The sequence below is a fragment of the Typha latifolia genome, chromosome 3 (genome assembly GCF_019914945.1).
Source record: "Typha latifolia isolate L0001 chromosome 3, TyphaL0001v2, whole genome shotgun sequence".
NCBI lineage: Eukaryota > Viridiplantae > Streptophyta > Magnoliopsida > Poales > Typhaceae > Typha > Typha latifolia.
Genome location: NC_133088.1, coordinates 671,597 through 693,449, shown reverse-complemented (window position 1 = coordinate 693,449; position 21,853 = coordinate 671,597). Strand labels below are relative to the sequence as shown.

Here is a 21,853-nt window from a genome sequence, read left to right as displayed (position 1 = left end):
TTTCGTCAGTTCAATTTTCTGGCGTAAATTCTCTTTCATGTAAAGAACTATATAAAGTTTGCATTTGAGTTCACAGAGCAACGTAATATTATGCATCACACGGACATTATGCAGAAGTTCTACAAAAAGTGGGACAAAAATGCAAGCTGTCATCGACCAGGATTAGCATACGCAGAAAAGGAACAATAACAAATTTGGCATATCGAATAAAGTGCTCTTTGTTGCTTTTGTCAATTAAATCGTCATATACATACTATAGTTTCTGCTATAAGAGCACAATAATGGCAAGTTTAAATCAGGGTACTTCTTTATTTTATTTTTCTTTTACAGAAGGAAGAATAAATAAAAAAACATACTCTACAGCCGAATTGACGTGACTCTCATGATCTCTTCGATTACTTTGGTTTCACTATATACCTGTATTATTTGTTCTGTACTTATTTTCTCTTACCTATGGTATATTTGGTAGATGGCAAGTGTATTTCAACTTTGGATGGGAGCGGAGTGCACTCTGTAGAGCCACATCTACCCTCGCCCCCTCACGGAACAGTGTGTCATATAAGAGGCAAACAAATTGGGAGAGATCCTCCTCATCGTTCCAGTCTGCAGCATGATCATCGCTTCTCTCTGTCTCGCTGTCTTCCCAGTCACTTGCAGGACTGGCTGGTTCTTGTTCTGGCTCTTCATCTTCAGCTTCATCATCTCCGATCACAAACTTTCCGTTTTCAAGTCCATTGTTTTCAGCAATCCCATGGACTGCCATACACTGTGTGTCAGGTGGTTCAATACATGATGAAACAACAGCCTTGGCCCCTGAATCAAGGAATGCCTTCACCATTGCTGGAGCAAGCCCATACTTCGCACTGCAGATTATGATTCTGTCTCTCCATGCTCCAACCTGAAGAAATTTATTTAATTCCAAACATGAAAAGACGATGGAAGGAGTGGTCCTTCTCACAACGCAAAAGAATTAATATAGCAAATAATGGTATAACTCACCATCCATCGGACATCTTCAGATGTCAGGTGAACAGCAGGAACTGTCCTTCGAAACATAAAAGCACCAATTTCTTGGTTATCTTCCATTACCTGCAAAACATAAAAGATCATAGTGCATTAGCTACACACCAAAAGTGAAGATCAGAAGATAAAAATCACACAATAAATACTTGTGTTTGACGTCCTATGTAACGGTGGAGGAGACCTCCAACTTGAAAAGATGGCCATTCTGCAACTAAATCAGCAACAGATGAGACTTTTGATAAGGAATAAGCTTCCTTTCTTTTGCGTCCCTGCATTGTTGATAACAAACTCATTTTAACACTCTGAAGAAACTTATCAGCAAGCTCGCCTGGTTCAGCAACCACAAATACATCATTCTGCCAACTGAAATAAAGATTTCCGCATTAGGAAATTACAGATATGTGGAACATAAGGAACTGTAACCAAAGAAGAATTAATGGATGACAGCATCAGACCTAACAATTGACCCTGTAGAATCATTTTGAAGAGCCAAATGTATTATTCCTACTTGGGGTGAATTCTGTAATTTCTCATGTAATGACCGAATATGTACAGAGGGCTGCCTGGATACCAGAGGTGATGTTGGAGGTGATGCTGATGCTTTTGCAGTTGGATGACCATCCAAGCTAAGTGGTGGAACTAAATCAATTCGACCGACTCGCTGAGGACCACATTCAGGACTATATAGAAGTGGACTTGATGGAAAGCTTCCAGTGAACAATGGCGACGTGAATGGCGTAGGAAATGCAGTAGCTGGCTTGGAAAATGCTGGTGATCGATTTGTAAGAGCAAGTCTGATGCCATTACGAGCACAAAAAGTCTCAAGTGAGCGAGCATGATTTGTAGTCCTTCCAGAGTCAGGACTGTAACAAGCCTCTACAAGTAGTATCATGCGTCTCCATCCTAATGAAGGACCACTATCATTGAGTCCTACGGAAAAAAGCAAAGAGAGAAGAGAACGTTTCAGCAAGACAGTAACTAAAACAAGATTAGATCTCCAGACCACCTTAGGCAATATTAAAATCCTGGCAGAATAAGCACCTGAATTTGATGGTTTAGATGTTGAAAATTGCTGACTCTTTAACTTTTCAGTTAACTTTTCATCATTTTGGTATCGGGGTACTAACAGCTCGCAGAGATTCTTAAAAGCATGAAAGTTTTTCTGAATGTACTCCTCAGTTGCAGCTTCCAACTTAAGCCAGATAGCAGGATCAGTCTCATCTAGCTCCATACCACATCGCTCATCAACTGTCAATACAGAAAAGCTATACGTTCATCATGGACATTCACTGAAATTAAGCACAACATGATTCCATGCACAGAGATGTCGGATAACCAAAGATCTTTAGTTCTTGTAGAAATTTCAGTCAAATGAATAACCTGGGTTAAATCGGCAGTACTGCATTTCTGGAAGCATAGGTAACAGGGTTTCCAAAGCTTCCTCCACTCTCTCCACTGAGCAAGCACTCTCAATCAAAACCTGTCCAGTGTCCAGATAGCGCCATCCACCTTTCCGAGGCTATAAATAGATATTGAAGATTTTCAGCTCAATGGATATGATGAATCTTGTAGCTATTTAATGACAATAAGTTGAAAAAAAATCTAATAGCAAAAGAGAAATGAACTTTCTATGAAAAGCTCCAACTAGATATTCAGAATTTGGAAATATAAGTTCAATAATAAGGGAGTCATTCACTATCAGTATCTTGCTAGGGACATGGTTGGGGACACAGTATGATTGTATAATACTCACAAATACTTAAATAAAGACCAAATTACCTTAGTTGGTACTGAGCCACATCCTATTGACACTAGACAATCTATTCTAGTATCAGGCCATAAAAGCTGTGCTTCTCTTATAGCAAAAATAGTTGGATTATTTGCTACAATAGCTCCATCCTGCCAACGGTTTACATCTGAAAGAAATTGATGAGAACAATGTTAGAAAACATATAGTGCCACTTAAAGGTTCTAGTGAAGATGACAAGCACGTATTATATAATTGATGAGAAAGAAATTGATGAGAACAATGTTAGAAAACATATAGTGCCACTTAAAGGTTCTAGTGAAGATGACAAGCACGTATTATATAATTGGATGAAAGATCAACATCTCCAACAAAAGTTAGAATTATTACCATCTGAGAAATCATCAAGATAATAGGGAGCAGCAGATGATGCTCTTATAGCTTCCCATATGCGATGCTTGCAGCTTCCAATGAAAGCACCACGTCTTGCGCCATCCTGAGAAACAGAAGCAGCGGTACCAACTGCACTGATCGCAGGACTTTCAGACATTCCTGCAGACAGCTCTATGGTGCCAGCTGGATACTGGACGAAATTTAGAAATTGCATAAGCTCTTAACCCTAGATCATGGGTTCTATTATCTCCGATTAAATTATATGTAATTTGATAAGTAAAATTAAGTTCAACAATATAAAATGGTTAAACAGTAAGTATGCAAATTGTCTACTTGCCTTTTGCAAATGAAACCAATTCTTACAGATCACAGAAGAAAACGGACCTGATAGTTCCGGAAGAGAAATGGTTGAGCTGGCATAACACTGACCAGAGTAGATACTACAAAAACCTTTGGAATGCTTTTGACAGCAGATTCTATTAATAGGTCACCATCGTCATCAGCACACATCTCTTTCAGTAACCTTTCAAATTGATCTGCACTGTGCTGCAAGAAAGTTCTGAATCCAATTACTTTATAGAATGAATAAGAAAAGCCATGCATCCAAGTTTAACATGATCTGCACTGTGCTGCAAGAAAGTTCTGAATCCAATTACTTTATAGAATGAATAAGAAAAGCCATGCATCCAAGTTTAACATACCTTTGATCCATGCACAACTACTCTGAAGCTCTGTGATGAACTTTTATATAGTTGATCAAGCTTCTCTCTCCAAGAAGCAGCCTCATTATCTTTAGGGCTTGGTTCAGCAAATACAAGTTTTCCTGAGAAAATCAAAATTCATAGTTGACAATATGGTGTAAGATAAAATTCTAATGTAATAAACAACTATAGGCGCCATAGTCTTAGACTCTTCACCAAGGTTTTTGTATATTTCTTCACACTGATCCAATGTCATCTGCTTGATTCCAAGAGCTATGGCAAGCATGCCACCAGTGGATGTACCACAGATCAGGTCAAACATCTCATGAATGTGCCTTCCAGTTCCTCGTTCAATCTGTTTAAGCATTTGGACTGTTGCAAGACCCTTCATACCACCACCATCCATTGCAAGTATACGCAATCCCTGCTTCCCAACTGGCTTTCCTCTTATTGCTCGACGCAAATTCTCATTTTCTCCTAGAGAAGTAAATATATATAAAACCATAATTCCTAAAAGAAAGGTATCAACCTAACCGTCATAGATAGGTAACCAACCAAGAATTGCCAAAGCACGTGCAGCAGCCTTGCTCACACGTGGCTCAGGCGTAACAGTTAGGCGGAGCAGAAGCTCATGTAAGCTTTCAGATTTGGCTAGAGTGCGACGATTCTCCAAACAGAAAGCCAAATTTCCAACTGCAAATAAAGATAGACGTTGCACCTAACAAAGGGAAACAAATTATAATGCATGAATGTATGATTGATACTGATGCATCAACACAACCTAAACTCAGTCATCTTGCCTCTATGTTCTTGTGCGCACAGAGTACTTTAAGAGACTTGAGTACATCTCTTGTTAACATCTTTTGAGCAACATGATCAGATGCAAAAGCCAAGGTAACTACAACTTGCAATACCGAGATCAATTCTTCCTGGTCCACTGATCTAAGAACTGATTCAATGGGTTGCATAACATCAGACTTAATCAGTTGCATTGCCAAAGAAACATCTGATGCTAATGAGGAAAGAGCAAAGCATGCTTGTTCAACCTGCAAGTGTACAGACCAAATCATTGGAACAAAAATGAATATCCGGAGTAAAAATTATTGACATGAGTTTCATAAGTACAGGCAACTATATACCACATGGCGATTATCGCTGCTGATCATACTTATAAGCTGCCGTACAGCATTTTCTTCTTTGCTAATTGCTATACGATTGCTATGATCTTGCATGAGTTTGGCCAAAGCAGATGCCAGCAAAGGATGATGACATGAAGAAAACCGGAAAATAAGGGAGAAGAAGGCACTCAATTTGTGCCTAGACGCAATGAAGTAGGAGCTATTATCCATCTGAAATTTAAAATAAAATAACAAAACAAAACAAAACAGACATCATGACCAACAGTCTTGAGCTCAGTGCACAACTTGCAAATTTGTCAATAGAGCATTACCTCAATTTGCACATTAACAGATTTTAAACTTTCAGTTGCCTCAATCCTGATATTAGCAAGAGATAGATGTCGAAGATTGTGCAAAGGAAGAATTTCTGGAAGGAACTCCAAAGGATTTCCAAAGAGCCGTAGAACACGAAGTTCAGCCATAGCCCTGCATAAAACTGAAGAGACATGTTAAGGCTAAAACAAAACATCAGAAACAAAGAGCACTGTTGTTTGAATGACCTGAAATCCAGAAGTGGGCGGACAAGTTTGTTATGTTCTAGTGACAATTCAACCAACAGAACACATTGTCTCAGCTCAACTGCTCACAAAAGAAAGAGAATAAAAACAAAATTAATCCAGCTGCACAAAGTTAGAATGTACAAATTGCTTTAGATACCTACAGCTTAAATGTACTTCAAAAGTTGAGACTGTTGAAATGTTGAGCATAGATAGAAACTTTGCTAGATATTGTATAAGTTTAAACGTACCAGGAACAGAAACCAGCATGTTGCTGTCAACTCTTAAAACTTTCAGGCTTTTCAATTCACCGAGTTCTGGTGGTAAGACTGATAACTTATTATTATCAAGATATAGTCTCTCGAGAAGTGGAAGTCGAGTTAACTCAACTGGAAATACCTGCCAAATTTTCATACAACCATTTCATGGTACAAATAATAATTTCAATCAGAATATATTATCACAAAAGAAGAAATCCCATTACGAAGGTAACTATAGAAAATATAAGTAAGAAGATGATATATCGACCATCAAAGCATTCCCGACAAAGCAAATTGTAAAAGTTATAACTGTTTCCTGCAAAGTTTTAGCATCAATAGCAGCAAATGTCTAAACTAAAATGTATATAAACATTTCACTCCATTCTGAATGCTCAGAAAATTGATGTCAAGTCTAGTCTCTCTATTGTTTAACTTTGGCATTTAACAACAATTTGGCACCAATGTGTAGTCTGGTTGATGTCAGGCTAATGCTTTGATAAAAAAAAGCCTGTCCATTCTTTTGAATTATCATATTTGAGTTCATTTTTGGCATACCCTCTATCCATTTAAAGAAATGCCTTAGATAGCCATGATCTCTTCTTTTTCCACTTGCGGTGTTCCTCTCACTAGTTCTTTCCTCTATAGTTGCTGAAAGTTCAAACTAAAATCAGCATTTTCTTTCATTTTAGCTTTCACATATTTGATCCACCTTGCTTGGGATCCGTCTTACTTTTACCAGAACTTCAGATCTGAACTCAATTTACAACACACGGATTCAATATATCTATGCCCAAAGACTAATTGCTGATCAATTCTACTTAATGCTGCAACCTGTTACAATCCTTACAGTAGAACTTGCATCGACTCTATGTGATCGTTAGATAGAACCATATTTACAAAGAAAAGGATCAAAATCTTGAAATTTTAACCAGCATCAGACTCACCAACAAGCCACACCCGCACAAGCTGAGCATGGTAACGCTCTTCCAGTTATCCGCCAACTCCTGAACACCTTCCAATCCCGGGCCTGATGCAAGCTTCGACCTGACAAGTCTCGTCAACACCCCGGCCCCATCGCTCTGCTGTCCCGACCCCGCCGCCTTCGACATCCTCAAAGATCTCAGCGGCTCCCGCCGCTCCACAACCTTCATATCGACACCAACACGCCCCTCATCGTCCTGACGGAGATCCAACACCACGGTGTCCTGCGGCGGCGGGAGGGCGACCATAAGTTGGGACTGGAGGCGGAGCGCGACCTGCTCCTCGTCGTCGCCGGCCGACCACTCAAGCTCGATTCGGAACCCCAGATCGCTGGAGGATGTCGCAGGCGGAGACGGAGGAGGCGGCGGTGGAGGCGGAGGAGAAGGGGAAGGCTCGTGGGCATTTAAATCGGAGAAGTCGCCGTAATCGAGGGTGAGATGGAAGATCTCGGAGGAGCGCTTCCATCCCAAGCCCCACGACATGGGCCTCGATCAGGCGAGGGGGAATTCTAGGTCTGAATAAGATCTCAGGACTAGGATTAGAGAATTCGATGGAGAGGGGAAGAAGAAAGGAGAGAGAGAGAGAGAGAGAGAGAGAGAGAGAGAGAGAGAGAGAGAGAGAGAGGAAACGAGATGGAAGACAGAGAGCAGGCTTTTGCATGTTCCCCCACCCCAAGGCCCCAAAAACTTTCGGTATTCGTTTTGGAATCCTTTTCGTACCCTTTATTTTGCACAATGCCCCTTAGAATTTATGGATATTATACAGTCGTGACATTTTGGTCGATGCTAAGTTTACTATGACTAGGCCCGTTAAGGTCCGTTACGGCCCGTTAAGGCCTCACCCCCTAAGTTAAAACAACACCTCGACTCGAGTAAAGAGAAGAACGAGACGGTTCCCTAAGAAAAGGTACTTTTCCTCTGATTTCCAACTGCCAGTTTAACGCAATACTTAGATCTATTTCTAAATCTTTTCTTTTCTTTTTATTTGCTTTTAGTTCGATCTTTTGATTGCCTACTCATTTTGGCTGCAGTTTTCTGCGATCTTGTTGTATGGCGACGCATCTGAAAGCCAGAGCAGCTGATGCTGGTATTTATCTATTTATTGTTTACTTTGCTGCTATTTATTCTGGATTTTGTAAGTTACCTCACCGTGAGGGATTGGGGCTCTTATCCTTCTTGATGCTTAATCTACCGTAAGTAATGTAGTATAAGATGAATAACGTGATGATCTCTTGAAGAGATCTATTTATTTGCTTCAAAAATAGGTTTTTTTATCCTTAGGGCACCGAGATTTTTCTCTCAGGATTGTATATGCTGTTCTTATGAGATTCATTTTCTTTTTTCATTTAGATTATAATAAGATGATCGATTGCTGCTAGTGTTGGAATCGCTGCTTTAAGTACCTCTTTTTGAGTGCGTGTTCGGTTTCTGCTTGATGAGAAGGGTGGCAAAAAGGATTTTGGATAATATTTATATAGGTGAAGAGTCTCTGTTTGCTCAAGTATCATTACTTGATGGTACGAAAGGGTGTTTCACTTTAAATCAGTTTAGATGATCTCATTGGTCCTTAGTCCTTTAGAGTAGATTCTTTCCAATTTTTATTTTATCCTCTTCTTTTGAGAGTTCATTTTGCAGTTAGTACACGGTCCAGTGTTTTCGGTTCTTGTACTCATAACTGTTTATAATTATAAGTGTCCCTAAGCGTTGCATCTTCTTGAGTTTTGGTTCCCAGAATTACAAGAATTATTTGGATTTGGATCACGATGTTGCACATAGCTGTTGGCCTTAAGTCTCCTATATTTGTGCTGCTATTCCTCTCAAAGGGTTAAGTGTTGCACCATAATGGAAATTTGGTTGATGATACATTATCCTCAAAATTTGTCCACAACAGTGGGAATCATCCTCCCACATCATCCTTCTTCAAGCTTCCTTCATACTCCATCCACCATATCTCTGTCTTTTTGCACTTGCAATCCTGCATAAACTCATGGGTTGGCATATTGTTCTATAGGTAACTCTTTTGTGATTCCCATTTCTAGTTATAAGCGACTTTTGTGGTCAATGGTCAACCATCATTGGAATGACCAAGGTGCTTTTATAATTGAAACCTCCCAAACATCTCGTTTTGCTCTTCCATTGTAGGGGTGAAGATAGATTGGATATAGATCGAGTAGTGCTAAAAGGTCTAGAATCATATCCGTATCCATTTTTTTTTTCTTTGTATACAATGGACAATGGACTTAGTTATCATATCCGTTAAGTACAACTAAAGATATGAATCAGATATCGGATCTATCCATATTCATTTTCTGAATGTATAAGAACTTGTGGTATAATTACTAAAACTTATAGATAATCAGTAAATATATGCAAAAATATGATTATAATGCATATAAAAGTATAAAAAAAAAGTCTTTTATATTGCTTTTTTTATAATATTTTAAATTAAATGATATGTGAATATTGATTTAGATATTATTCTTCAACTCATATTCGTATCCGCATAAATTATCCAAATATTGATACGAGTTTGGATATCAAAACAAATAAGAAAATCTCAACCCCATATTCGATAGGAACCAGATAGGATCATATTTAATCCTGCCAATTTTCACCCCTACTTCCATATCAGATCGCGAATACTTGACTGCAGAGAATTTTCTTTTCTTGTAACCACATTCTTTTGTAGATAAAAAGAATTGGGTCTGTGAGCTTCTACTTATATGTAATCCAGTGTCCAATATATGATACATCACACTATTTCCCCAGACAACGCTTATCAAACAAACTTATAGATATTGAAAAGAAACTTAGGTCATCAAAGTAATAGATTAAGCCTGTTAAGCATTGCTTACTGGCTTCTTATTAAATTAGTTATATGAAGAGAGCTGTACTAAAAGTATGGAGCTTATAGTTATTTGATTTGAGAAATTAATGTTGAAGAAGAAGAACCTCCTTTGCATTTCCTCTTTTGACAATTATTCATTTGGATGTGGAGATACCTAGAGTGCTCCTTGCAATCTTTGCTCTGTGACTTCGGCAAGCATTCACCATTGATTTGAGCTCCACTACAACTGTAGGAACAGTGGAGATTTTCTTTATCATGCTTTTCATATAAATCTGGTATCTTTAGATCTCTAGTTCAATATTGATAAATGATACTATATTTATTTTACTGCAGGAACACAAAAGATGAATACTCATTTTATGCTCCAGAGAGGCACTCCATTTGCAGTTGGTGGTAAGAAATTTCTTCATGATTCTTTCTCTCAGTTCTTTAAAACGGGCAATATTTGCCAAATATTCATTCTAGGCTTCCATGTTTACCAGTTTCTGTGACATTGAATATAGGCTCAAGAAGAGTATATATGTTAGATATCCAACAATAACAAGCTGCTACATGTTAGAGTTATGTATTTCCAAGCTTCCTGTCGCTAGCTGCCCACTCATGCATTTTACCTCCATTGATTTCATTCAATGAGTGAATTATATTTGTGACTTCGTTGTTCGCTATTAAGTTTACACATTATTGATCCCATGCAGTTACAATATTTTTGCTACAGTACACGTTATCAAAATCATGAGTTGCCACATTAACAGCTGCCGAGCATTGAGCTAACTGCATATTGTGTGTTTCAGGTATTTTTGGTAACACAAATTCAGGACTCTGTTCGATGGATGGAGTTGGTCGACCCTTACCAAGCAGCGAACAATTAAGGGGCTACAAAACTATTACTAGGTTCCCTTATGCTTCATCCCTTCCTTCGCAGGCTTCACAGCTAGTGAAATCTCCCAAGGGAAGCCAAGCTCTGCACTCAAGCCAGGTCTTAGAATCTTCAAGAGGAGCCACTTCGAATCGCCCATTATCACCTCATCTTCCCCTGAAGAAGCCACAGCTGAGTGCAACATATTCAATATCTCATCGTATATTTGGAGTTGGTCTATGTTCTCTCATCATGCTGACTCCACTTGCTATGAAGTTCAGCCTTCTTTATGATATCTGAAAGCTGAGATCTGTTGCTGTCTGGGAGAAGGAACATCTGAGTTTACTATCAGATGGGCACCTGGGTGATGGAATATGGACTCCCTTTTTATTGTGTTATGTCTACAAACACTTGGGGAATAAGAAATGACAGAACCAGATGATGTAATAAGATATCAGTTTGCTTGCCATTCGTTATTCAGCTTTGAATGAGATTTGGTAGTGTTAATTTTACCAGTAGTAGCAGTTGGAGGGATTTGTCTTCAATAAACTAATATCAGGTATGGTACCATTCTTGATAATTTTCTTTTTCAAACTTCTGCAGTAGGTTTGTCTTTTTATTTTGACTGGCATGATTGCATTATCAGTTGTGTATCAACAGAATTCTTTACTCGGTAAAATTTCAATAAGAAAGTTTTAGTGAGAATATGGTAAAATAGTAGGTAAAATAGTAGAGACTTGATCTGTCTTATATATCTAAACGTGCAATTTATAGATCTTGTTGCTGTAAAACTAGCCGATAATTACTCTGTGTTCATGCAAAGAGCCACATAAGAACCACACTCTTGTTCTCTGATTTTTTTTTTTTCTTTTGTCGAAACAATTGCATTTATCATTTCATGGTCAATGATTTTGGCTCATAATAGTCTTTATAAGTGACTTCACGAATAGATATGATAAGACATTTGTCAGTTATTGCGGAACTCAAGCCATGGGAAACATTTTTCTATGGGTAAGTGTTTAGTTTTTTTGTCATTTTGACCAAATGGATAAGTGTTGACTTCCTATCATAGTCGCTCTAATATTCTACTTGTATGATTATAGTTGAAGTCATGAGGCCAGACCATATAAAAGTCTGCGTGCTTTCTTTGACCATTAGTTTTGCTCCTGCTTGAGACGAGGCATTAGGAACAATGAGACTCCTTGACCATTAGTTTCGCTCCTACTTGAATTGAGGCATTAGGAACAATGAGAGCTTCCATAGCAGCTCCATTCCTTCTCTTCGTTATCCCATTCCTCTGCTCTACTGCCACCGGCGGTGACACTCTAACCCCAACCCGACCTCTCACCTACGGCGAAACACTTATCTCGGCTGGCGGCATCTTCGCTTTAGGCTTCTTCACCCCTGCCAATTCGACGAACCACTACGTTGGCATATGGTACAACAAGATCTCGATCCAGACCGTCGTGTGGGTCGCAAACCGGCAAACGCCAATCGCCGATCATGCTGGGAACTTGTCGATTACCGCAGATGGAGATCTCATCATCTTCGATAGTAATTCGACTCTCATCTGGTCGTCTAACTCGTCGGGCCTGGGCCTAACGGGCGCGGTGGCACAAATTTTGGACGATGGAAATTTTGTCGTACGAGAGGCTTCTAGCAATAGCAACGATGCCGCCGCCGTTGCATGGCAGATCTTCGATCACCCAACGGACACCATTCTCCCCGATATGAAAGTCGGCGAGAACCTCAAGAGTGGCCTCAAGATCGAATACCAGTCATGGACCAGCGAAAGCGACCCGGCTCCAGGCAACTACATCCTCGCTCTAGACTTGCACGGTGATCCTCAGATATTTTTCTCTTCCCGGACTAGCCAGATATGGCGCAGCGGGCCATGGAATGGGGTAAGATTCAGCGGCATCCCGGACATGAATACTCACAGCAGCTTGGCCATCTATCTCACCGACGTCAACCCCAACGAAGTCTTCTACAGCTTCAAAGTACGCAATTCGTCGGTCATCAGTAGGCTGAAGGTCGACGAGTCCGGCGTCTTGCAACGGCTGGTGTGGTTGGAAAGTACCAAGATGTGGGCGACCTATTGGGTCCTTCCCAAGGACTCCTGCGACAAGGTATCGACGTGCGGGCCTTTCGCGCTCTGCGACAGCAATGACATTGATGACTCGGCGATATGCCATTGCATGCAAGGTTTCCAGCCTAAATCGCCGGATAATTGGGCTTTGAGGGAGTGGTCGGACGGGTGCGTGAGGAAAACGAAGCTCAACTGCACGAACGGGACTGACGGGTTCGCGACGGTGAGCGACGTGAAGCTGCCGGACACGTCGAACTCAACGGTGGACATGAGCTTGAGCTTGGAGCAATGTAAGGCCTTATGCTTGAAGAATTGCTCATGCACTGGCTATGCTACTGCTAATATTAGTGATGGTAGTGGATGCCTACTATGGACTACAAACCTCACTGATGTTAGGCAGTACTCTGCTAACGGACAGGATTTCTACCTGCGGTTAGCCGCAGCAGATCTAGGTACTTTTTCACGTGTATTAATTAATTGTTCCAATTAGTGAGGTACTAACAAAATTATCGATGTTTCAGAATCTTCAGATAATTCTCATAAGAGAAACATTGTCTTGATCGTGGTGGGCTCAGTTGTGGGAGCTCTGCTTCTAGCTTTGCTTGTATGTTGTGCTTGGAAGAGAAAGGAGAAGAATCGTAAGAAAAAGGAAGGTACAGTCAATTAGTTAAACATCGACTCCTCTATAGCCATATATATTTATTTTGATCTAATTAAGCTTTTAGTTTCCTCATCTTCCATGGTAGATACCTTCTCATTTCCCAAGGAACCGATCGATGGAAGAGAGGGAGTAGAAGAATTTGATCTTCCTTTATATGACTTGAGTATTATGGAAGCCGCCACCAACAACTTCTCCGAAGTAAACAAGCTTGGACAGGGTGGGTTTGGCCCAGTTTACAAGGTCATTACATCCCTTGTTTAATATAACAAAGATTCATATCTGAAGTAATACAAATTTGTAATAGCTCTGTACTAGTGATTACAGGGTCAATTGAGGGAGGGAGAGGAGATAGCCGTGAAAAGACTCTCAAAAACTTCAGTCCAGGGCATCGATGAGTTCAAGAATGAGGTCATGTTAATCGCAAAGCTTCAGCATAGGAATCTCGTCCGGCTTCTGGGTTGCTGCATCCAAGGAGAGGAAAGGATTCTCATCTATGAGTACATGCCTAACAAAAGTTTGGATATCTTATTGTTTGGTTAGTCGATGTTACTGGTACCTTTTCTTTTTATACTATTGGCTAGCTTAACTAGGTTAAATGATGGCTAATTACCATGCAACTCTTAATCGATCAGATAAATCTAAAGGTCCACCGTTGGATTGGCATACACGCTATAACATCATATTTGGGATTGCTCGAGGCCTTCTCTATCTCCATCAAGATTCCAGATTCAGAATCATACACAGGGATCTCAAAGCTAGCAACATTCTTTTGGACAAGGACATGAACCCAAAAATATCAGACTTTGGCATGGCAAGAATCTTTGGCGAAAATGAGACAGAAGTGAACACAATCAGAGTCGTCGGCACATAGTAAGTGTGATCTTCAAAATCTAATCTTATCGACGTCCTATTTGAATAGCTACTAATTTGAGGAATGAAATAAAACAGTGGATACATATCTCCTGAGTACGCTATGGAAGGCATCTTCTCAGTGAAATCTGATGTGTTTAGTTTTGGAGTGCTAGTACTTGAAATCATAAGTGGCAAAAGAAACAGAGGAGTCTACTACTCCAACTCCAACTCCAAGCGCCAAGAAAACCTTTTAGGGCATGTAAGTGTAGTAACACTTATTCGATCACTGCATTGCTCTTACTTAGATCTTTTACTTCAATACTGCATATTTATTTCAGGCATGGAGCTTGTGGAAAGAAGGCAATGGCATGCAACTATTAGATGAGTCAATGAGAAGTGCATTTCCCTTAGATGAAGCCTTAAAGTGTATTAGGCTAGGGCTGTTGTGTGTTCAAGAACACCCAGAGGACAGGCCAACAATGAGTTCTGTTGTAGTAATGCTAGGTGGTAAAAATTCTTCTTTGCCAAATCCTAGACAACCAGGTTTTGTTGCAACTAGAGGGCCCTCAGAATCCAATTCGTCATCAATCAAGCAAGATGCCATGTCTATCACAACCTTAGAAGGCAGATAGAGGTTGTGGATCCAACTGCTTTAACTAAAACAAAGTGTAAAGTTTGTATAAGGTTTTATTTATAGTCATATAATTGATAAGTTGTGTTTTAAATAAAATCTTATTAATGTAATATGTTTAGATTTTATGTATAAATTTTAACACAAGGTATAAGATATTTAATGAAGAATATTAAAATGAAAGATTGATCGTGAAGTCAAGATTTATAATAAGAAATTATATGTGAAGTTTTGTGTGAAGTTGTTAATTAGAACAAGCTTCAATTATTTTTCTATAATAGCTAATATTAGAAAGTGGTTAGAATCAGGTCCAAATCACGGCGTTCAAACACTCAGTTAAGTGAGTTCAGACGCATAGGCGTAGTGCAATTTTTCTGAAGCCGATTTGATACTTTGCATGACAGTTTGCAGCTATCTTTGAGAGATGGATGTAAGGACTTAAGACATAACTCTTGCTCATGTCTTTAGTATTTGAAGATTGCGTTTTGGGGGAGGGTTAGTGATGGTAGGTGGGAAATTGGTTGGAGGTTTGCTTTCCATTGGTTTTAGTATTCTTTTGAAATATCAAGACTTTAGTGTCCTAGATCTTAGTTTTTCATTAGAAAATCTATAAGATCGAGGAAGGTTCTGTGCTTCGACTCATTGTGATCCATCTTTACATGCTCCCTGCATCAGATTTCTTTTTCTCTCGACGCACTGAGAGAATTTCAACATTAAAAAAATTATAATTATGTATTTATCGTTTTTTTTTTGTTTTTTTTTATTTTTATTTGGTTTTTCCTTTCCTACGTGGCTTAAATTTTTAACATTTAATGCATAATCGATGTTTCTAGATCTATTAATATTCAACTTTTCCAATTTAAATTGAATTTAGCATTTGCTTTTGATTTCTTATATCTTTGAAATCCTATCTTGGCCGAAATTTCAAATTGGATCTATCATTTCGTGGCCAATTATTTGGACTCTTAGCCTTAATTGGTCTTTAAGTTGTCTTCTGCAATTGGCCTGACAAAAATGTAAGTCCATTGTGGAATTCAAGTCATGGGGAACATTTTTTCCTTGGAATTTGCCGTCTTTACACTGGCAATGAGATCGTGAAGCTTGAGCTTACACCACAGACTCGTACTGGATGGATGGTTGAGGTTGCTCCGTATGTTGCCTTACTTCTTACTGATTTTAATCGAAGTCTTACGGAGACAAAAGTCAATATATATTAAAGGGTTAATTACTCTAACACCCGCAAAGTATAGCTAGATTTTTACAGACCCCTAAACATTTTTTTAGATTAGAATGTCCCCCCTAAACTTTAGAGCAATATGGAATAGGTAACAACGATGATGAAAAATGTATAATGACCAACTATGCCCATTAATTTAGAAAAAAAAATTACCCAAATAATCTCAACATGTCTCCTCCATCAAACCCATGCCGATCACTTTGCCGGAGTACGCTAGGCGACGCCGTCAGGCTCAAGGAAGGCTTGGACGAGGTTGGAGAGCGCAACCTCACTCGTTGTCGTTGACGAGGCTACTCGACTCCTTGCTGGCTCACATGCGCAAACAGCAGATCAAGAAGCTGGCAAAGAAGCCGAACTCGAACGACTTGGCTAGCTCGGCGCTTGCCCTCACCCTCACTGCAGGCGGAAGCTTCTGTTTAAGGCCGATGGACGAATCTGTGGTGTTGCCCATTGCCGATGCTACTGACGGTGAGACGACTTAGATGAGGCCGGAGAGTGTAGCCTCACTCCCTATCGTTGTCGAGGCTACTTGGCTCCTCGTGTGGCGCATATGCGCAAACGACCCATCAAGAAGTTGGAGAAGAAGCTGAACTCGAATGACTCGGCCAACTCGACCCTTGCCCTCGCCCTCACTGCAGGCGAAAGCTTCTACTCAAGGCTGATGGACGGATCCACAGCGTTGCCCCTCGCCGATGCTACCGAGGATGAGACGGGGTAAGGGCGAATGCAAGGTAGCGCATTGGCTGTCTTGGCCAGCTAGTGCCTAGTTTGTCGTAAGCTGACGGCCGGGAGGCGATGTTGGTGGCTAGCAATAGTGAAGGAGTTGTTGGCGATGGTGAAGGGATGGTCGGCAGTGGTGAAAAGAGAAGTCAGCGAGGATGGATGGGGGATAAAGATGATTAATTTTTTTAATAAGTTAAATTTAATATAATAATATATATTTTTTAATCTAAATTTACTTAAAGAGTTTATGAGGACATCTAGATCATTTTAGCCTAAACTAACAGAAGAGTCATATTGAAATTTTCTAAATATTCAAAGGAATAACGTTGTAACATAAAATAGTTTAGAGAGTCTCTTTCAAAACGAAATATAATTCAGGAAGTTTTAGCTTAATTAACCTATTTCTATTGTAAACTGCTATTCAAGTGTAGTTCTTTCTACTTGAAAAACAAGGTATTAGGAACAATGCGAGCTCTCATAGCATCTCCATTCCTTCTCTTCTACCTTATCTCAGCCCTCTGCTCTCCTCCTACCACTGGTGGGAACACCCACATCCTAACCCCAACACAACCCCTTATCGACGGCGAAACACTTGTCTCGGCTGGCGGCAGCTTTGCCATAGGCTTCTTCAGCCCTGTAAACTCGACGAAGCGCTATGTCGGTATATGGTACCACAAGGTCTCGATCCAGACTGTTGTGTGGGTCGCAAACCGGCAAACGCCGCTCGCTGATCCCACCGGCAGCTTGTCGATCACAGCAGGCGGTGATCTCGTCATCTTGGACGAGAATTCGACGATCATCTGGTCCTCTAACTCTTCAGACCTGGGCCTAACGAGCGCTGTGGCGCAAATCTTGGACGACGGAAATTTTGTTGTACGAGAGGCTACTAGCTATAGCACGGATGCAGCCGGCGTTGCATGGCAGAGCTTCGATCACCCGACGGATACCTTTCTCCCCGGTATGAAAGTCGGCGAGAACCTCACGAGCGGCCTCAAGATCAAATACCAGTCATGGGCCAGCATAAGCGACCCGGCACCGGGCAACTACATCTTCGCCCTAGACTTGCACGGCGATCCTCAGTTATTCTTGTCTTCCGTGACTAGCCAGATATGGCGCAGTGGGCCGTGGAATGGGCTAAGATTCAGTGGCACCCCGAATATGAATTCCCACGGTATCTTGGATTTCCACTTCACTGACATCGGCCGCTATAACAAGAATCGATCTGAGGTCTTCCTCGGCTACGTCGTACGCAACTCGTCGGTCATCAGTAGGCTGTGTGTCCATCAGTCCGGAGTCCTCCAATTGCTGGTGTGGTCGGAAGAAAACAGGGCGTGGAGCATCCGTTCTTACACACCAAGAGACCCTTGCGATAAGATATCGATGTGCGGGCCTTTCACGCTCTGCGACATCACTGATTGGCCGTTATGTCGCTGCATGCAAGGGTTCCGGCCTAAATCACGGGATAATTGGGCTGTAAAGGAATGGCCGAACGGGTGCGTGAGGAAGACGAAGCTCGACTGCACGAAAGGAACTGACGGATTCGTGACGGTGGAGGACGCGAAGCTGCCGGACACGTCGAGCTCGACGGTGGACATGAGCTTGAGCTTGGAGCAGTGTAAGGCTGCGTGCTTGAAGAATTGTAGGTGCACTGGCTACGCTACTGCTAATGTTAGTGATGGTAGTGGATGCCTACTATGGACTACAAACCTCACTGATGTTAGGCAGTACTCTGCTAATGGACAGGATCTTTACCTGCGGTTAGCCGCAGCAGATCTAGGTATGTACATGTACTAATCTAATACTTACAATTCCAATTAGTTAGATACTAATGTCTTATTTGGTTGATGTATAAACCTTAAATTCAAATAAAGAGTTTTATACATATTTTGCTAAGGAAAAGAATGTGATAACTTTATCCTGCCTCATCGTCTTAGATAAAAAAAAAATATCGGTCAAACCTATACATATGTTAAAAAACAGAGTATTATTTGATTGTTATTTATAAATAATTAAATAAAATCATTTGTCAATAAAAAAAAAACTTATTCACCAAGTAAGCAAAGTGTATTAAAGTTATCGATGTTTCAGGACCTCCTCCAGATAATTCTGGTAAGAGGAACGTTGTCGCGATTGTGGTGGCGACAATTGTGGGAGCTCTGCTTCTTTCTTTGGTCGTATGTTGTACTTGGAAGAAAAATAAGAAGAAACGTAAGAAAGAGAAAGGTATTACAGCTCGGCTACTTTGTAGCCATTTATTTATTTTGACCTAATTAAGCCTTTAGTTTATTCGACATCCATGATAAGAACCATCTCATCTCATTAGAAAGTGATCAATGAAACAGACGGGGTTGAAGAATTTGATCTTCCTTTATATGACTTGAGTATCATAGAAGCTGCGACCAACAACTTCTCCGTGGAAAATAAACTTGGACAGGGTGGTTTTGGCCCAGTTTACAAGGTCATAAATTCCTTTGTTTAACATGATAAAGATTACGAACAAATTGTTATAGTTCTGTACAATTTGGTTATTATATATTGCAGGGTCAATTAGGGGAGGGAGAAGACATAGCCGTAAAAAGACTCTCAAAAACTTCAGCACAAGGTATCAATGAGTTCAAGAATGAGGTCATGTTAATCGCAAAGCTTCAGCATAGGAATCTCGTCCGGCTTCTGGGTTGCTGCATCCAAAGAGAGGAAAGGATACTTCTCTACGAGTACTTGCCTAACAAAAGTTTGGATGTATTACTGTTTGGTTAGTTAATGTTCTACTCCCTTTTCCTTTTTATACCAGGTACTAAATTAATTAGATTAAATGGTGGCTAATTACTCCTAATCGATCAGATAAATCTAAAAGTCCATCGTTGGATTGGCATACTCGCTATAACATCATATTCGGAATTGCTCGAGGTCTTCTCTATCTCCATGAAGATTCTAGATTTAAAATCATACACAGAGATCTCAAAGCAAGCAACATTCTTCTAGACAAAGATATGAACCCAAAAATTTCAGATTTTGGCATGGCAAGAATCTTCCCCGAAGATGAGATAGAAGTAAACACAAACAAAATAGTCGGCACATAGTAAGTATGATTCTCAAATCTAATCTTATCTATGTTTGCAAATAATTAATCTGGGGAATGGAATAAAACAGTGGATACATGTCTCCTGAGTATGTCATGAATGGCATCTTCTCGGTGAAATCAGATATGTTTAGTTTTGGAGTGTTGGTACTTGAGATCATTAGTGGAAAAAGGAACAGGGCAATCTACAGCTCCAACTCCGAGCACCAACAAAACCTTCTAGCACATGTAAGTGTTGTCACACTCGCTTGATCACTGCATTGCTCTTATCTGGTTCTTTTACTACAACTACTCAATATTTGTTTTAAGGCATGGAGCTTGTGGAAAGAAGGCAATGCCATGCAACTGATAGATGAGTCAATGAGTAGCTTAATTTCCTCGGATGAAGCGTTTACGTGTATAAAGGTTGGGTTATTATGTGTTCAAGAACACCCAGAGGACAGACCAACAATAAGTTCTGTTATGGTAATATTGTTGAGTGGTGAAAATTCTTCCTTACCTCATCCTAGACAACCAGGTTTTGTCGCGATGAGAGGCCCCTCGGAGCACAATTCCTTGTCAAACAAGCAAGGTGCCATGTCTATCACAATCTTGGAAGGCCGATAGATCCAATTACTTCAACTAAGATGAGATATAAAGTTTGTATTATTTTTTTTTCCTTGAGCAGCCTTAGAGACCTTTGGATGTACCACCACGGTGGTTTACGAAAGTGTAAGGTAATAATAGCTTGTGGGCCTTGCAATAAAGAGGACTGACCCATGTTTTTCAGCTCTCTTAAGTTACTAATTCTTATTAGTAAAAAATATTTTAAATATTTAATCTTAACTTATTTTCCAGTAAAAGTCCTACAACCGGCACTTGTTTACGCTAATAAATATTTTGTGGGACTTATTATTATTTTTTTTTAGTGAAAGCCTATCAATATAATTGAGCCTGCTCAAACAGAAGCTCAAGTTCAACTATAAGGCTCGATCATTTAAACTTGATTTGCAAAACAGACAATTTGGAGTTGTGATTAATCATAAGCTGGCCCGATCAAGTTCATCTCGTGGGATTTGATCTTCCTTTGTTTGACTTTGTATTATAGAAGCAGCCACCAACTCTTCGGTAGAAAACAAGCTTGGAGAGTGTGGTTTTAGCCCAGTTTACAAGGTCATTAATTCCTTGGTTTAGCTTAATAAAGGTTCATATCTGAAGTAAGACAAATTGTATTAGTTGTGTACTAGTGATTACAGGGTCAATTACAGGGTCAAATAAGTTAAGACTGGTACGCACACAATGAATCAGGTGCACACTCGAGTGATAGAATTCCAAACCAATTTTAGATTTAGAGTTTTTTTATTCTAATTCTCATAATACGAACTATTTCGAACGTTCCTAATGTCTATTTAAGCGGTCAGAGGTTAGAGTGAGACATATTATCGAAGAGAACCCAAGGTAGATTAAATTCTACACTTCGAGAGTCCTCACAAAACATGCTTTACATCTAGAGTGGAAAGAGTAATCTACATATGTTCGATTGTTGTTTCTACATCAAAGGTTGATTAAAAACCTCACAGGAGCTTAAAAGAGTCATCATCAATAGTCAACACTAACCATAGTAAAGTTTGAGGAATGATCTGTCGTGATGTACTGCGAATTAAATGCGGGGGCAATTTATTCACGTAGTTAACGAAGATGTACTACGGGTTGGACAACAGATTATCTGAGAGTTTCTAAATCTTTCTTGAATCTATAAACAATTTTAAATAGATTAAAACGGAAAAAAGTAGCGATGCGAGACACGTAAGAACTAGATCCAATCCCTGCCGGTCTCACTGAGTTACTCCAAATGGGGGGGATTCATTCTCCCTTTTTGGATGGCATCATCCATGGAGGGGAGTCATCTTTCCCGTACCTTTAATTGGGGTAAAGAAATACGAGCAATCCGCGGGAATAGCGTCTTTTGAGAAAGAGTAGTTGGTTTTATAAGCCTTTTTCGATTTGAGCTAAATTTTCTCTGCCGATACACTCTTAGAGCAAGAATTTGGAGCTCGGTTGAGCTCCAATAGAGCTCTAAATTTAGAGCTAGCAATAATGAGGCCCATCATGAAAATGG

The 21,853-nt window shown here is 40.0% G+C and overlaps 3 protein-coding genes across 9 annotated transcripts; 2 read left to right on the top strand and 1 right to left on the bottom strand.

Annotated features, from left to right (window-relative positions):
• Positions 1-200: 200 nt before the first annotated feature.
• LOC140784181 (phospholipase A I) lies at positions 201-7,418 on the bottom strand. 3 transcript variants are annotated; one of them, XR_012108227.1, is made up of 18 exons: positions 6,744-7,418; positions 5,791-5,938; positions 5,543-5,621; positions 5,315-5,468; positions 5,004-5,213; positions 4,665-4,910; positions 4,420-4,582; positions 4,081-4,341; positions 3,865-3,986; positions 3,548-3,709; positions 3,161-3,353; positions 2,803-2,939; positions 2,404-2,542; positions 2,065-2,271; positions 1,479-1,953; positions 1,170-1,292; positions 1,000-1,089; positions 201-898 (listed from the first exon to the last, which is right to left on the bottom strand). XR_012108227.1 is itself a non-coding variant. In XM_073131428.1 (18 exons), the coding sequence occupies exons 1-18, from the start codon at positions 7,260-7,262 to the stop codon at positions 452-454; spliced, it is 3,969 nt and encodes a 1,322-aa protein (XP_072987529.1). In that variant the 5' UTR covers positions 7,263-7,413; the 3' UTR covers positions 201-451. The 3 variants fall into 3 exon arrangements, 2 of the variants coding, with proteins under 2 accessions (XP_072987529.1, XP_072987530.1); XM_073131428.1 differs by having other exon boundaries at positions 1,170-1,386; positions 6,744-7,413; XM_073131429.1 differs by lacking the exon at positions 6,744-7,418 and having other exon boundaries at positions 1,170-1,386; positions 5,315-5,478; positions 5,791-5,807.
• A 183-nt stretch (positions 7,419-7,601) lies between these two features.
• Positions 7,602-14,844, top strand: LOC140784183 (receptor-like serine/threonine-protein kinase SD1-7). Of its 5 annotated transcripts, none has more exons than XM_073131431.1 (11): positions 7,602-7,686; positions 7,811-7,866; positions 9,961-10,020; positions 10,419-11,494; positions 11,587-13,024; positions 13,094-13,225; positions 13,298-13,473; positions 13,558-13,768; positions 13,866-14,103; positions 14,182-14,344; positions 14,424-14,844. In XM_073131431.1, exons 5-11 carry the CDS (start codon positions 11,731-11,733, stop codon positions 14,715-14,717), a joined length of 2,508 nt encoding a protein of 835 aa, XP_072987532.1. In that variant the 5' UTR covers positions 7,602-7,686; positions 7,811-7,866; positions 9,961-10,020; positions 10,419-11,494; positions 11,587-11,730; the 3' UTR covers positions 14,718-14,844. The 5 variants fall into 5 exon arrangements, with proteins under 5 accessions (XP_072987532.1, XP_072987535.1, XP_072987531.1 ...); XM_073131432.1 differs by having other exon boundaries at positions 7,624-7,686; positions 10,419-11,042; XM_073131434.1 differs by having other exon boundaries at positions 10,419-13,024; positions 13,319-13,473.
• A 2,278-nt stretch (positions 14,845-17,122) lies between these two features.
• Positions 17,123-20,652, top strand: LOC140784184 (G-type lectin S-receptor-like serine/threonine-protein kinase At4g27290). The gene is made up of 7 exons (XM_073131436.1): positions 17,123-18,453; positions 18,765-18,899; positions 19,019-19,134; positions 19,218-19,428; positions 19,518-19,755; positions 19,827-19,983; positions 20,065-20,652. The coding sequence occupies exons 1-7, from the start codon at positions 17,142-17,144 to the stop codon at positions 20,359-20,361; spliced, it is 2,466 nt and encodes an 821-aa protein (XP_072987537.1). The 5' UTR covers positions 17,123-17,141; the 3' UTR covers positions 20,362-20,652.
• The last annotated feature ends 1,201 nt before the right edge of the window (positions 20,653-21,853 follow it).

What these genes read in the sequence shown, in the direction of transcription:
- LOC140784183 (XM_073131431.1), top strand. Translation starts at nt 11,731, where the DNA reads ATGAGAGCTTCCATAGCAGCTCCATTCCTTCTCTTCGTTATCCCATTC. An exon ending in GGTTTGGCCCAGTTTACAAG is followed by an intron (nt 13,474 to 13,557) that starts GTCATTACATCC and finishes TAGTGATTACAG; the next exon opens with GGTCAATTGAGGGAGGGAGA. An exon ending in AAGAAAACCTTTTAGGGCAT is followed by an intron (nt 14,345 to 14,423) that starts GTAAGTGTAGTA and finishes TATTTATTTCAG; the next exon opens with GCATGGAGCTTGTGGAAAGA.
- LOC140784184 (XM_073131436.1), top strand. Translation starts at nt 17,142, where the DNA reads ATGCGAGCTCTCATAGCATCTCCATTCCTTCTCTTCTACCTTATCTCA. An exon ending in GTTAGCCGCAGCAGATCTAG is followed by an intron (nt 18,454 to 18,764) that starts GTATGTACATGT and finishes TCGATGTTTCAG; the next exon opens with GACCTCCTCCAGATAATTCT. An exon ending in TTTGGATGTATTACTGTTTG is followed by an intron (nt 19,429 to 19,517) that starts GTTAGTTAATGT and finishes CTAATCGATCAG; the next exon opens with ATAAATCTAAAAGTCCATCG.
- LOC140784181 (XM_073131428.1), bottom strand. Translation starts at nt 7,262, where the DNA reads ATGTCGTGGGGCTTGGGATGGAAGCGCTCCTCCGAGATCTTCCATCTC. An exon ending in TGTGCGGGTGTGGCTTGTTG is followed by an intron (nt 5,939 to 6,743) that starts GTGAGTCTGATG and finishes AAAATTTGGCAG; the next exon opens with GTATTTCCAGTTGAGTTAAC. An exon ending in CGCCCACTTCTGGATTTCAG is followed by an intron (nt 5,469 to 5,542) that starts GTCATTCAAACA and finishes AGTTTTATGCAG; the next exon opens with GGCTATGGCTGAACTTCGTG.